This window comes from Schistocerca gregaria, chromosome 6 (assembly GCF_023897955.1).
Source record: "Schistocerca gregaria isolate iqSchGreg1 chromosome 6, iqSchGreg1.2, whole genome shotgun sequence".
Taxonomy (NCBI): domain Eukaryota; kingdom Metazoa; phylum Arthropoda; class Insecta; order Orthoptera; family Acrididae; genus Schistocerca; species Schistocerca gregaria.
Window position 1 is genome coordinate 490815075 of NC_064925.1, and position 15838 is coordinate 490830912.

Here is a 15838-nt window from a genome sequence, read left to right on the forward strand (position 1 = left end):
CTTATTGTCTGTCATTTACGGCCACTCGCCTTCCCATCAATGCATGACTTTGTACCTCAACAGTGAGGTGATAGCGTGTAGGGAGGTGGCACACCGAAATAGCTAATCATCACAACACACCTCCTTGGCTGCTAGATCAACCCCTTTCGTTTCCCACAATACGCACGAGCCATGGTACCCAACAGAAAGACACCTCCTTCCCAGTAGTTGTAGTTGGAGGAGGGCATCCTGGATATTCTGGATTATTTTATCTGCTGGGTACAAATGGAGGGACTGAATGGCACTCAGACACGAAATTTAGCACTGGAAGAAAGTCTCATCTGCTCCACTGCCCACAAGAATCGCATATAATTCTGCACTGAAGACAATAAATTCTTGAGGCAGTCAGACCTTGAGGACAAAATCCGGGCAAACTACAGAGCAAAAAAGAGAGTCCCACCTGTTTAGACCCATCCATAAAAATGGCTACGTAGTTGCAGTGCTCATATTAAATGTCAGAAAATATCACATTATAAACAGAAGCAGGAGTGCAATCTCTACCGTACTGTACTAAATCTGAAGTGACATTGGGCCTCTGCAATAACCATGGCGGCAAATGGTTAAAACCCTGATTTTGGGGTCGTACTTGCTCCTCACCAAGCAACACCAGCACACACTGCACACAGATCTCAAAAAGCATTGTGGCTCATGGATTGTTGAAGAAAAGGCATTAAACAGACCATCGAGCAATGGTATTGTATCCAGGGGAAGTAGGAGCTGGAGGAACTGTCGCCAGGTGGTGAGTGGCAGTTATACAGCCTCAGCACAGAGACTGGGTATGGGACTGGTCCTATAAGCACCCGTGGCCATCCCAGTCCCTTCACGGTAGACAGTGTCAATGATCTTCAAATAAGGTGGCCTCGCTAATCCTTACACCATGCACCCCTAGTCCAGCTGTGAATGCTCGGAAGCACTATAAAACTGGAGCAAATGTGCCCTGTCCACAATGTGTCTCCAAATAGTATCATACACCTTACTGATATCTAAGAATATGTCAATACAGTGATGTCTACATAGCAATGCCTGCTGAATAGCCACCTCTGGCAGGATCAGGTTGTCAACAGTGGACTGAAATCTCCAGAACCCACACCGAGAGTGGCTGAGTCACCTAGTCTCTAAAAACCAGACCAGATGACAGTTAACCATTTGCTCCAGGGTCTTTCCTACACAGCTTGTTAAGGTGATACTCCGATAACTACTAGGACATGTGTGGCTCTTTCCTGGTTTGAGAAGAGGAATCAAAAGTGTCTCTCTCCAAGAGTTGTGGAAGTTACTTGTCTGCCGTATAAGATTAAAACATTTGACAAGGATTTCCTTCAATGCTGCTGGCAAATGTCAAAGTGTGCAGTACCAGATTTGGTTGTGACCGGGTGTAGTATCATGAGTCTCAGACAGGCCAATCTCAGCTCCCACATGGAAAAAGGGTAGTTGTCTCAGAGTTGTTAGATCTGAAGTCCAGTTTTTCCCTCTCTACAGTCACATGGAGAAACGAAATGCCGAATCCTGGCTGGCATTGGCAGTAGTTTTGCAAAATGCTGTGCCAGCGTCTGACCAATATCTCCAGGTATTATTTGGCAACACCCATGTTTCACTACTGCTGCTATTGGTAAATGGCCGTGTTTACCAGAAATCCTTCAGATAGCTTCTCATACTTTCATAGGACAAGTGGAACAGTTTACAGAGTGCAGGAACATTGCCCTGATCTTTTCTTGCTCTCCTTAATTAAGTGCTGAGCCTTGGTTCTTGCGACTCTAAAGGCTGCTGTAGCACAGCATTTAAATCGTTGAAGAGATGCATCACTGTCCCAGACTGCTGAACAGCACTCATCTGTTGACCAAGGTACGGGACACCTCCCAATATGACCTGAGGACTTAGGGATGGACAAGTCAGCAGCATGATAGATTACTCCATTCCTGGAAACTGTCGCAATGTTCAAAGCTGGCTGAACAGCATTCAGTTAGCCCTGCTGACCATCCATTCTGATGAGTTCTGTTGAAGCAATCTTTTGTCCAGTAGATTAATGCATGTGGGAAGTGGTCACTGGGATGAAGCTCATCAATGACTTCCCGCAGAACAGAGGCTGCAAGGGCTGGAAAGCAGACAGACAGCCAGAGAGAGAGAGAGAGAGAGAGAGAGAGAGAGAGAGAGAGAGAGAGAGAGAGAGAGAGAGAGGGAGGGAGGGAGGGAGAGAGAGAGGGGGGAGGGGGGGTTGACGGCTGACAATGACCCAGTAGCAGCACAGAAATGAGTGGGAGTACCAGTGTTGAGGATGCACAACTCTTGAGAAGTCATGAGGCCCTGCAAAACCCGACCCTGGGGGCAAATGGAGGTCGAGCCCCACAAGACATGATGAGCACTAGCGTCTCCCGAGAGGAGATATGGGCAGGGGAGTTGTTCCATAAGATCTGCGAGAGTCTCCTGCATCAGACGGAAGTAAATAAAGCAAGCAGACTGTGATCCTCTGACACGTTGGAATTTCAATTGCAACTGCTTGCAGGCCAGTAGCTAGGGGGAGAGCAGAAGAGTGGTATGCATTGTTTACAAACATAGACATGCCACCCTTGGCCCTTTCCCCTGCCAAGTCATCTTTGCAATAGAGAGTATAGCACTGCAGGATAGGGGCACCAGACACTTTAAAGTGTTTCCTGCAAAAACATGCATAGTAAGCATTCTTGGGCTAGGAGCTTCCATTCCTCCACAAATGTCCAGAACCCATTAAGCGTCCACTGGAAGGTGGGAGCCATTTATCAAATGGGTTGCACTTTCACCCTGTCTTTCTGTCTGGGAGTGAAGCATACCTTAAGAGGAGGCTTAGCTTTGGGGCGACATGGCTGCGCCAGTCCAACATCAAGTTCCATTAGGTCAATTAGAATCAAGAGAGACATAGGAGAGGTTGAGTTTGACATCACCGGACAGTTGACTTCCTGACTCTGTCAGTGGTTGACGCTTTGTCTTGGATTTTTTGCCCCGAGTGGACTCTGGGGCCACAACTGCGGCCTTGGTAGTAGCAGCATTGGACGGCGGACCAGGCTGAACCTTTGGAGGGGCAGGGAGCTTCACAACAGCGGCAACCACAGCCTTGTCTGAAGTCCTGTGTGGAGGTTTAGGGACCAGCTGTTCAAGAACAGATGCAAAGGACGTAGCAAACGTCGGGGGCTGCATGGCCTTATAGATCTTTTTGGCCTCTCCATACGAGATATGTTTAGTTGTTTTTATTTCCTGCATCTCCCTTTCTTCAAGAAAGATGCTGCAGTCCCTACTCCACACAGGGTGATCCCTAGAGCAGTTGACACACTCCACTACAGATGAACAACCAACTCCTTCTTGGGCGGCCTTTGGACTTTTGCAACAAGTGGCTTCTCCGTTACATCAGAGAGTAGTACGCCCAAAGCTTTGGCATTTGAAACAGCACATTGGATTGGGGACATAAGGCCACACACTTAGACAATGTAAACCTGCCTTAACATGTTCAGGAAGTCTCGTGCTACCGAATGTCAATATAAAGGAGTTGGATTTGATACGGTCACCCATCCACCACCTTCATGATGTTCTGCATGTCGACTATACATTCTAGTGCCCACTCACATTGCAGTTCCTCCTTAGAAATGCTAACTAGATTCCTGCATGTCACAACACCTTTGCTATACTTCAGGATACTGTGCAGTTCAGTGTCTATTGCATACTCTGCAAGGCATTTAGCTTTTTGAAGGTTAGTGGCTTGCTCAGAATTTGAAGTTTCCACTAGCAGTGTCCCACTGTGCAAACGCTTTACTGATTTTATGGAGCCACAGATTCCCTATCAACACTTTTGTATATAGAACAGAAAAACCTCCTCAAAATTACCCTCCTTTCGTTTTGCTACTAAAAACACATTCTGATGACCAATATGCATCCTGTTACTACTGTACTTCTGGAATGAACTCCTAAGTTAGAACTGGCTACACGAGCTCTCTTGTGACAATGGGCGTTAGTAACTTCCAGCGGCCCACCCTTTCCACTGGGAGGAGGAAAAGAAAATTTTGGAGTATCTACTTTGGTCCCAAAGGCAGCTTGGGAAATAAGGGTCCATTCTGATCCCCGTATGCCTGAGTAAGCCTTATACAACTGAGTTGCGGCAGGTTTCCCTGAGATTGCCCACTAACGACTGTTCTACCGCAACAGCCCTACATCTCATTAGCACACAGCACACTTGAGATTGAGGTTTTTTTATGGGGTTTATTCCATTCATGTGATCCAGACAGTCAAGCCAAGATCCTCGTTTCCTGTGACACACAATGTTCCATTGCCGCGCCGCCTGGTGGTCACTGAAGCGTGCACAAAGCTTATGGTCACAAGAGGACTGACTGCTCCCAAAGTAGGTGGTGCAAGAGTGACAGGGAGGGAAGTGCCCCCACCATCAAGGGGGCAGGTGCAGTCTTCCGGCTCTGAGAGGTGACTGAGGTTAGCGGAGCACATGGGGCTAGAACTGTTGTAGTGGGGGCATAAGACGATGTCATACATACAGGATGTAGGCGTTCAAATTTACCCTTAGCCTCAGTGTAGGTCTGTCGATCCAGGGTCTTGTACTCTATGATTTTCCTTTCTTTTTGGAGAAACCTGCAGTCAGTTGAGCAAGGCGAATGGTGGTCTCCACAGTTGATATAGATGGGAAGTGGGGAACATGGAGTATTGGGATGTGATGGGCATCCGCAATCTTGACATGTGACGCTGGAAATACAGCGGGAAGACATATGGCCAAACTTCCAGCATTTAAAACACCGCATTGGGGGAGGGATATGGGGCTTTACATCACAGCGGTAGACCATCACCTTGACCTTCTCGGGTAATGTACCACCCTTGAAGGCCAAGATGAAGGCACCGGTGGCAAGCTGATTATCCCTCAAACCCCGGTGGACACGCCAAATGAAATGAACACCTCGCCGATCTAAATTGGCATGCAGTTCATTTTCAGATTGCAAAAGAAGGTCCCTGTGAAATATAATATCCTGGACTACATTTAAGCTCCTATGGGGCGTGATGATTACAGAAACATCCCCCAGCTTGTCACAAGCAAATAACACCTGTGACTGGGCAGAGGATGCTGTTTCGATCAAGACTGACCCAGATCTCATTTTGGACAAGCCCTCCATCTCCCCAAACTTGTCCTCTAAATGCTCAACAAAAAACTGAGGCTTGATCATCATGAGATATTCCCCATCAGCTCTCGAATATATAAGGAACTGGGGCGAGTAAGAGCCACTGCCATCCTTAGCCTCCCAGTGTGGCCAGGGAGGGCAACGATTTGGGGTCACACTTCCGTGCGCTGAGTTGAGCCCATGAACGCTTAAGAGACTGCTGGTGTTTGACCACCAGCAAGAGATGATGTACTATGCTTCATCGCGTGTCATCCATCCTGATTCCACCCACTCTGACCAGGGGCCCTCCCCATAGGTGCCACCCAGCCGCAGCCAAGGCCACCTGGCAGGATGGCCATTGCCGAGAGTCCTGATGTCCCAGGGTGACGGGCATCTACTCCTCAGCATACGTGGGGAGTTAACAGTGCAGGCATCAGCAGAGTGATCCATGTGTGGTCGGGGGCTACAACCAACAGGGTACATGGCAGGCCCACCACAATGGACTGGCTACCGTGCTGGATTATCAGGTGCAACCAAGCAGTCCATTATCATCGTCAGCAGAGAAAATGATACTGCACAGTTGATGGAAAAACACGCACCCTGGAGGGTGACCTCACCTAACAGTTGGAGAATGAGCAGACGTGCAGACCCACATCGACGAAGGATGCGATAGGTCTCAGCACATGATGGACACGATGCACCATGTAAAGCACCTTTGCCAATCGGCTTGCTCTTCGGTAAAAATTTTGAAAAATGGAAGTCAAACCCTACTGGGGACCATCACATAAAGGCCGAAATGTGTGAGACTCCTTTTAGTCGCTTCTTACAACAGGCAGGAATACCTTGGGCCAGGGGGTCGATTTTAATGACAAGTGTTTATTGGACATGCTTTTATTTATTTATTTATTATTGTTCCGCGGTAACAAATTAAGGAGAAGTCTCCATGGTCATGGAACGAGTCAATACATGAAATTGTAACACGATAGTAGAAACAGATAAAATGAAATACAAGAAACGTATTCAGGCGACATTTGATAAGTTTAAATATAGAAAATCAGCAATGTAACACTGGAATTTGCTTAATTTTTCAGCTCTTCCAGGATCTCCTCGACAGAATAGAAGGAGTGAGCCATGAGGAAACTCTTCAGTTTAGACTTAAAAGCGTTTGGGATACTGCTAAGATTTTTTAGTTCTTGTGGTAGCTTATTGAAAATAGATGCAGCAGAATAGTGCACTCCCTTCTGCACAAGAGTCAAGGAAGTGCATTCCACATGGAGATTTGATTTCTGCCTAGTATTAACTGAATGAAAGCTGCTAACTCTTGTGAATAATCTAATATTGATAACAACAAATGACTTTAAAGAAAATATATACTGTGAGGGCAATGTTAGAATTCCCAGACTATTGAATAGGGGTCGACAAGAGGTTCTCGAACTTACACCACATATAGCCTGAACAGCCCGTTTTTGAGCCAAAAATACCCTTTTTGAATCAGAATAATTACCCCAAAAAATAATACCATATGACATAAGCGTATGAAAATATGCGAAGTAGACTACTTTTCGTGTTGAACTGTCACTTATTTCAGATACTGTTCTAATGGTAAATAAAGCAGCATTTAGTTTCTGAACAAGATCCTGAACATGGACTTTCCACAACAGCTTACTATCTATCTGAACACCTAGGAACTTGAACTGTTCCGTCTCACTACTAATATGCCCATTCTGTCTGATCAAAATATCAGTTCTTGTTGAATTGTAAGTTAGAAACTGTAAAAACTGAGTCTTACTGTGATTTAGCATAAAATTATTTTCCACAAGCCACGAACTTATTTCATGAACTACATTATTTGATAATGTTTCAATATTACACGCGAGATCGTTCACTACCAAGCTGGTGCCATCAGAAAACAGAATTATTTTTGAATCACCTGTAATACTAGAAGGCATATCATGTATATAAATAAGAAGCAGCAGTGACCCCAGCACTGACCCTTGGAGAACGCCCCACTTAACAGTGCCCCATTGGGACTGAACATCACTACCACTCTCAATATTGCGGAGAATTACCTTCTGCTTTCTGTTCTTAAAGTAAGAAACGAACCAATTGTAAACTACTCCCCTTACTCCATAATGGTCCAACTTCTGCAGTAATATTTTGTGGTCAACACAGTCAAAAGCCTTTGTTAAATCAAAGAAAACACCTAGCGTTCGCAACCTTTTATTTAATCCATCCAAAACCTCACAAAGAAAAGAGAATATAGCATTTTCAGTTGTTAAACCATTTCTAAAACCAAACTGTACAATTGACAGCAAATTATGTGAATTTAAATGCTCCAGTAACCTTGTATATACAACCTTCTCGATAACTTTAGAAAGCACTGATGGCATAGAAATAGGTCTAAAATTGTCAACATTATCCCTGTCTCCCTGTTTATAAAGTGGCTTCACTACCAAGTACATTAATCGGTCAGGAAACCGACCACTCCTAAAGGAAAAGTTACAGATATGGCTAAATACTGGGCTAACATACATAGAACAATACTTCAGTATCCTGCTAGGTACCCCGTCATATCCATGAGAGTTCTTGATCTTTAGTGATTTAATTATTAACTCAATCTCCCTCTTGTCAGTATCATGGAGGAGCATTTCAGGTAACAGGCTACTACTATATGCCATCCATAGGGCAAGAACTGCCCCCACCCCGCCCCACTTACATTTTTCAAATATGACGCGCAATATATTTTTATAATATGTGTCTTTTTTATTTATAAAGAAAAGTAAAACATGAAGCAAATGTTAGCTATGACAAATCGTACTGAAATTAAACATTGCTGAACCAATTAAAAAGCAGAGTTCATACATATTCAAAATGATATGCAGAACATATGGAGCAAATGTTACCAATGACAAACACAGACCTCAGTCTATGGTAAATATAAATCTGCTATCATAACAATTATTTTGTATTCACATTCATCGACTTCACTAAATCACAAGGGTCACCTATGTCTGCTTCCCCAATAATGTTATGATAACGTGCCAATTGCTGTCTTATGCGCACAAACAGAAAAGGAACAGAACCTGACAACCATTTCATTTCTGTCTACATAAGTTTTTAAAATGTAAATTGCAGTGTCAGACTGATCTGCAGGTCTGCGAGGTCTAAGTTAGGTTGGATGTTGACATTTTTATTTTTGCTCTCTCTCTCTCTCTCTCTCTCTCTCTCTCTCTCTCTCTCTCTCTCTCTCCCCCCCCCCCCCCAAACACACACACACACATACCACATACACAACCTATTGTCTCCAGCTGCTGTGGCCACAGCAACCTGAGGCAGAGGCAGCGAGGTCACGTCATGCGAGTTGTGCTTGTGTGTGTCCTTTCTACTTCCACAGAAGGCCTTGTGGCCAAAAGCTTAAATGATTAGTACCCTTTTCATTGTGCCTGTCAGACTCAATGCCTCTATGCGGTGAGTAGTAATCTACCCTTTTCATAGTATTACTGTTACTCCATCCTAGAGTTTCCAGTGTTTGATAGCTAAATTTCAGATATTTTCTGACAAAGGCTCTTGATGGTTTAGATCATCCAGTGCTCTTAAACAAACACAACAATTATAATATGTGAGATGTGCCAAACATGTTGCTTAATCTTACTTAAGCAATCAATCACAGATTACAGAGGTCAAACACAAGCATGCTAGCACTGCACAGACTACCTTTCAGAACCATCCTTACTGACACTTAGTAAACCACTGGGCTCTGTCTTAGGACTATTCCTTTTCCTAGTGTACATTACTAACCTGCTCTCATGTGTAAAGAATACAGAAGCAGTATTATTTGCAGATACCAGTTGGCTTACTGAAGCAAGGTCACTTCTGCAGTTTCATCACGGATGAAGTTTCCTGATGGCCCTATCAAAACCGGTTCATTTCAAATCCACAAAAATCCTTTTCTTTACACTGTCATACCCAGCCAAAAGTAAAAATCCAGTAATTCACATTAACCACCAGCAAACTGAAAATGTCACTGTTTCTAGACCTTTGCCTACAAGAAAATATATAATGAAACTCTCACATATTGTATCACCCCTTAAATTCAGAACACTCTAACATATGTAATCAGGGTGCTACTCAGCAATGCAGCTCCTGAAACTGTAATTTTCTTGGATACATTCGCTGTTAAGACATGCTATTATCTTTTGGGGCCACTATCTTCATGCCTTAACAAAATTCAGGAAACTAAACATAATCTCTAATTAGAATACTAAAAAAAGCAAACATCAGAAGTTCATGAAGGATTTTTTAGATATTTAAATATTATTGCTCATACCTGCATTTCCAATTTAGAAATTGTGCTGCTTGTATGAAAAACATGATGAAGGAGAATATCTTCACCCCGAACACTGCTGTGCATGAGTACTATATTAGTTTAAGGATAAATATTCATGTAAACTCTTTCAGCATAATTCTGTGTCAAAAGGGTGCTTATCATCCATGTGTAGCATTCTACAATAATCTGACACAAATTGGTAAGAGCCCCAATCATGTAAATAAACTCAAAAACGCTGTTAAATGCTTTATTAAAGAATTGTTTCTACAGTTTGTGACTATATGGACAACAAACTAGAATAGTTGTCTCAGTACTCTAAAATATTGCCAACATCTGCCATACATGATATTTATAAAATATTAAATGAACAAAAATATAAAGACTGGGCATCTGCAGGAATACATTCAGGGATTAATGAGGAAGCGAGAGGCGGGGCAAGATTAAGTAATTGGTTTATAAAACAGCTTGCTCATTTTTGGGACGAGTAATGCCGCAATAATAAAATTTGATAAGTGAAACAAAAAAAATGATTTCATCCCAGAGAATTTATGGTTATCTATGGTGTATGGAAAATTTACTCTGCACTCTTGCGGGCACTGACGCAGAACACTTATTTTGTAACTTATTTCCTGCAACCGATTTTTTCAACATCCCTACGATATACAAATGTGGTAATGGCACAGTTGGAGACATAAGACGTTAAATGCGATCCTCGCCAACAGGATAAACTACATGTTAAAATCTGGTGCAATCAACCTCTTTAAATGCCTAAGTGGAGTATGACGTTTCTTGATTGTGACGATTTCGTGCCACAGCAAAACGTTACTGAAATTTTTTCAACTATGTTATTCAATTTTAATTGTATAGGGAAATAAAATTTCCATGCGGATCCTACTTCCAATACAGTCCTTATAGTACTATTTGCGATTGATGTATGAATGTCTTTCACAGTCTTGAACGACAATACCCATTGACTAAATAACTACGATTTCTCTGTAATAAGAACGGTCAAATTTAATTATAAAAGCCATAGAAACGATGATCGTGGATTGTTTTCCGACACATGTACTTTCCTCTAGAAAATGGATCTTACCATTATCAAATGCTGAATGTGTTCTGTTCATATTCTGTATAACCCATCGCTGTTCATCGCCCGGTGAATCTGAAGTAAGAATATGTACGATTTAGTGAGACATTCTAGAGGAAGGCTGATTCAAGCCACATATTCGTACACACCTCCACAAGACATCTTCGACACCACTAAACAACGGCTCTACAGTATCACACAGAACAGCGTTACATTATCTTTCTTATCAGCATCACCTATCTAGTCAGGAACAACATTTGTTACGAAACAAAACTGCCGCTTCCTGTTATTTACAAAATTGCCGCTTCCTGTTATTCAAGACTGAAATATCCACATGTTGAAATAAAATCGACGAGCATTAAATTTAACAACATATTGTCCATTTCATTTCTGAAGTTTCTTAAACAGAATGAACTAGAAACAGTAGTCTAAAACGCAATGTAAATAGTAAACACTCTAAAAAGGACATGCATATTCACAATGGACGTCAACTGAGAGCAACACTTCACCGTCAATCAGTGCTTTCGGAAAGTCGAAATATCAATTCTCTACAGTGTTCGTGTTTGTTTTTATGCTCAGTCTTACTTTGTGTAGTGTTGCGTATTGTTTTTAGTTGTGTGCGTGTTCTTTGGACAAGAAACAAAATTTACAAACTTGTCACACACTGTGAGACAGAAGGGTGCCAGTGGAGCGTTCTCTTTTCCACAGTCATAATAATTCTAAACTGGAGGATGACCCCCTTGAAAATATAGGTGCATTGCTTGGCACCAGCAGCGATGTCGACCAAAAATTATTTGTTCGTACATGTAGTATCCGACATATGTCATACTTTACAGCAATAAGTACATTTACAAAGTAGGATAGGATTTGGTGAAGATAGGGCATCCAGTTGCCGGCAAATGAAACAAGTAAATTTACTTTGGGTGTGGCGAAAGATACCCTTTTTTTTTAATGCAGAATATGCTACACGCCCTGATGAACCAGCAAATACGCCTCCTCCACAAAAGATAGAGGTAAAGGCGGTGTAAAAGATTGTGAACTGTGAATTATAGCACAGCATACATAAGCTACTCATTTGATAGAGTACAAGTTCAGCAGACACGTCAATATATGGTTTATACAGTTTCACTGATATAAAACTGTGGTTGATAAAATGATTGAAAATTTAATGTAACTTTTGTGTAAAGATATCGTCACATATTTACAAAATAAGACAACTGATAAACTAAATCCTGCTCAAATACTCAGTTCTTCATTCATGAATTCTCCAACTGAGTAGTAGCATCGCCGAAGCAGAGTTCGTGCAGCTTTCTTTACAGTGGATGTAGGTTCATATTCAGTATGTTCTTGGCTTTTAATGTGTTGTAAAATTTTAATTCCCATATATTGGGGAGTTTGAGCATATAAGCAGGCAGCATAAAATTTTCTTTATTGCTCCTATTGTAAGTGTAATCAAAGCAGTTATCCTGGCATAATTTAAAATTGTTATTTTATATCACAGTTATATAGGGAAGACACTGTTAATAATTTCAGATTTTTAAATAATTGGCGACATAATTTTCTTGGATGTACGGTGCGCATGTTTCTAACAATTCTTTTCTGTTAATTTCAGTATGCACATTAAGTTGCTTAAATTTCCCCAAAAACCAATACCATACCTGACTGGAAGTTGCTATGGTACACAATTTTCCTAGTGTCCATGTCAGTGGCATTAGCTACATAGCTCGTTTAATAGATATTCAGCATGTTTATTCCAATTTGAATTCTTGTTCACATTCAACTCTAAAAATTTCACAGGATCAACTTCTTCAAGATTTTGATTTTTGTGATTTATTTTAATTTCCCGGGGTGTTGACTGTTTTGTTCAGATCTGGACGATATGGGTTTTTAGGATATTTAGGATTAATCCATTGAGATGAAACCAAGCTTCTAAGTGATCTATTGTACTGATGATGCTGAGAGGAATAGCTACTGGCTCCTGTTCTTCAATTAATACAGTCATGTCATCTGCAAATAATACTAATGGGGCATTTATATTTATTCATAAATCATTAAGGTAGAATAGAAACTAAACAGGTACTAGGGTAGAATCTTGAGGGACACCTTGTGTTACTGTCTTCCATTTGAAAAGTAATTTGCTTCATTTGCAGAGACAGCCATTCTGTGTCTCCTATTGCACAGATATGAAGTAAGTCACTGTAAAGCACTTCCCCTAGTTTCATACTTGTCAAGTTTGTGGATAAGAAGTGCATGATTTACTGAGTCAAAAGCTTTTGTGGCATCACAAAAGATGCCTGCGACTTTATTCTTGTTGGCTAATGATGTGCAAATCTTATCAACAAACTTATTTATTGCACCTGTAGTGATTTTTCCATGTTGGAAGCCAAACTGAGTTTTCAAAATAATCTCATATCATTCAGTAAAACTTTGTATCCGAATGGCATCAACTTTTTCGAATACTTTTGACAGGACTGGGAGAAGAGATATGGGCTGATAATTTCCCATATCTTCTCTTGGCCCTTTTTTGAACAGCGGCTTTACTTCTGCATACGTTAACACCTCTGGAAAACATCCAAGATGAAAACACTGATTTATTATTAAAGATATTGGGTGTCCTATTTTTTTACAAACAAATTTGAGGACTTTTGCGGTTATCCCATCCCAACCTGAAGAATTTTTGTTTTTCAGTGTTAATATAACGTTTTCTACTTCTGTTGCTGACACCGCTTTAACTTTTATGAAGCATTCCGACATTTGATCAAGTCCAGAAGGATATACTTTGCTGTCATAGTCTGCAACACTGACATCAGATTTCGCTATATTAATGAAGATTCCATTGAAGCATTCTGAAATTTGAGCTGGATTCACAATACATTATCTTCGAGCTTGATTTTGCAAATTTCATGATTAGATGCTTTAGTAGTTACTTCAGATTTCGCAAGTGACCACACTGCCTTCGATTTATTCTCATTAAACTATTATTTGCCATTTGCTGTGCTACAATGACAAAAATCAGTACTTTTGTTATATTTCAGTTCATTATGTATTGCCTTTTCTTAGCACTGGAGATTTCTATACCTACAGTGAGCCATTTCAATTTTGTTGCCGCCTTATTAAAACAAGTTTTAATTGGAAACATTTGATCTAAAACATTTAAAAAACTTTTAAGAATGCTTCAAAATTTGCAGTGCTTGAAATATTTTTGTCAAAGTGCCATTCCGTCTCATTCAGCTTGTCTTGAAATGAAATCATGTTTTCCTTATTAAAGTTTTGTTTTACATAGACCTATTTACACAGAACTTCCTTACTTGATCTGGGCAACTCAATAAATAGTGGTGAATGATCAGAAATTCCTAAATCTTAGCAAAATTTATGTACATCTTCAAAAATATAATTCGTTCAAATACTGTCAATACATGTACTTGACAGCGTTTTCCCTCGTTCACTCTGAAAAATTTAATTTCAAACCGTATTTTTTTATTGAGTCGATGAATTTTGATGCTTCTCCATTTCCACTCAACACACTGATGATGAAATCAGCAGCAATTACAATTTTCTTCTTTTTTATCAACTAAGGTCTTCTAGCAATAACTTCAATAGGAAATGCTCAGTTATGACTTTCCCTGGGATTCTATAAATCGAGATTATAGCAACATAGAGGTTCCTTAAATCGAACAGCTACCCTCAAAACGTCACTCTTCATTCAAACTTAAAGTTACTTCTCACATGGCAATCCAAATGTGAATGAATAAGTATGCAAGGACCTCCATATGACTTTCTTTTCCTACAAAAGCTGGTAGGTACCTTAAAGTTTCTGTTAGCAGAGTAATTTACGGGTGGTTTCTGATTGGAACAATTTGTTAATACATTAAAGAAGCTACATTAATTACACACATAAAGGGCTCAATACATGGAATAAAACAAATCAAAATGGCCGTAGTTGCCCATAGCAACACAAAAGATATTCACACACCAGGAAGGCATAGATTTTAAAAGCCCAAACCCCACTAGAATTACGCCTGCAAAAAAGATACACACACACACACACACACACACACACACACACACACACAACAAAAAACTACTTTCTCAGTCCAAAATCTTGCAGCAGCAGATGATAGCGCTCCTTCATCATAGATTTTGGCATATCTGCCAGCATTTGGTCTGAAGGTATGTGCTCTACAGTAATTTGAGCTGACTCTATTTTTTTCCTTATGAAGTGGTGTCTTGTATCTATATACACTCCTGGAAATGGAAAAAAGAACACATTGACACCGGTGTGTCAGACCCACCATACTTGCTCCGGACACTGCGAGAGGGCTGTACAAGCAATGATCACACGCACGGCACAGCGGACACACCAGGAACCGCGGTGTTGGCCGTCGAATGGCGCTAGCTGCGCAGCATTTGTGCACCGCCGCCGTCAGTGTCAGCCAGTTTGCCGTGGAATACGGAGCTCCATCGCAGTCTTTAACACTGGTAGCATGCCGCAACAGCGTGGACGTGAACCGTATGTGCAGTTGACGGACTTTGAGCGAGGGCGTATAGTGGGCATGCGGGAGGCCGGGTGGACGTACCGCCGAATTGCTCAACACGTGGGGCGTGAGGTCTCCACAGTACATCGATGTTGTCGCCAGTGGTCGGCGGAAGGTGCACGTGCCCGTCGACCTGGGACCGGACCGCAGCGACGCACGGATGCACGCCAAGACCGTAGGATCCTACGCAGTGCCGTAGGGGACCACACCGCCACTTCCCAGCGAATTAGGGACACTTTTTGCTCCTGGGGTATCGGCGAGGACCATTCGCAACCGTCTCCATGAAGCTGGGCTACGGTCCCGCACACCGTTAGGCCGTCTTCCGCTCACGTCCCAACATCGTGCAGCCCGCCTCCAGTGGTGTCGCGACAGGTGTGAATGGAGGGACGAATGGAGACGTGTCGTCTTCAGCGATGAGAGTCGCTTCTGCCTTGGTGCCAATGATGGTCGTATGCGTGTTTGGCGCATTGTTGTAGAAACATTACAAATTCTTATTTTTTCGAGTTTTAGAAGCACTACACAACAACTCGGTTTCAGAATCTTCTGTTGCTGTTTGGCTGTCGACCCCCGACGTATAGGTCCGGCAGCGAAGAAGCTGTCTCCGTACGTTGCGCCGCCCCTCTCCGTACATGAAACACAAAAATAAATACAAAATCTTTAGATAATTCACAACAATTATAAATATTACAAAATACCTAAACAAAACACAAAATCAAACTCACATTCACCTGCAAAC

General features: G+C 41.8%; 1 protein-coding gene across 1 annotated transcript in view; it reads right to left on the reverse strand.

The window, feature by feature from the left end:
• The window catches only part of LOC126279075 (serine/threonine-protein phosphatase CPPED1-like), a 124792-nt gene extending 113582 nt beyond the window's left edge, over positions 1 to 11210 (reverse strand). Inside the window, exons 1-2 of the mRNA XM_049979533.1 lie at positions 10717 to 11210; positions 10574 to 10642 (exon numbers count right to left, since the gene is read on the reverse strand). Coding sequence (XP_049835490.1) covers positions 10574 to 10642; positions 10717 to 10729 — 82 coding nt within the window. The 5' untranslated portion in view covers positions 10730 to 11210. The remainder of the gene's footprint in view (positions 1 to 10573; positions 10643 to 10716) is intronic.
• Between the last annotated feature and the right edge of the window lie 4628 nt (positions 11211 to 15838).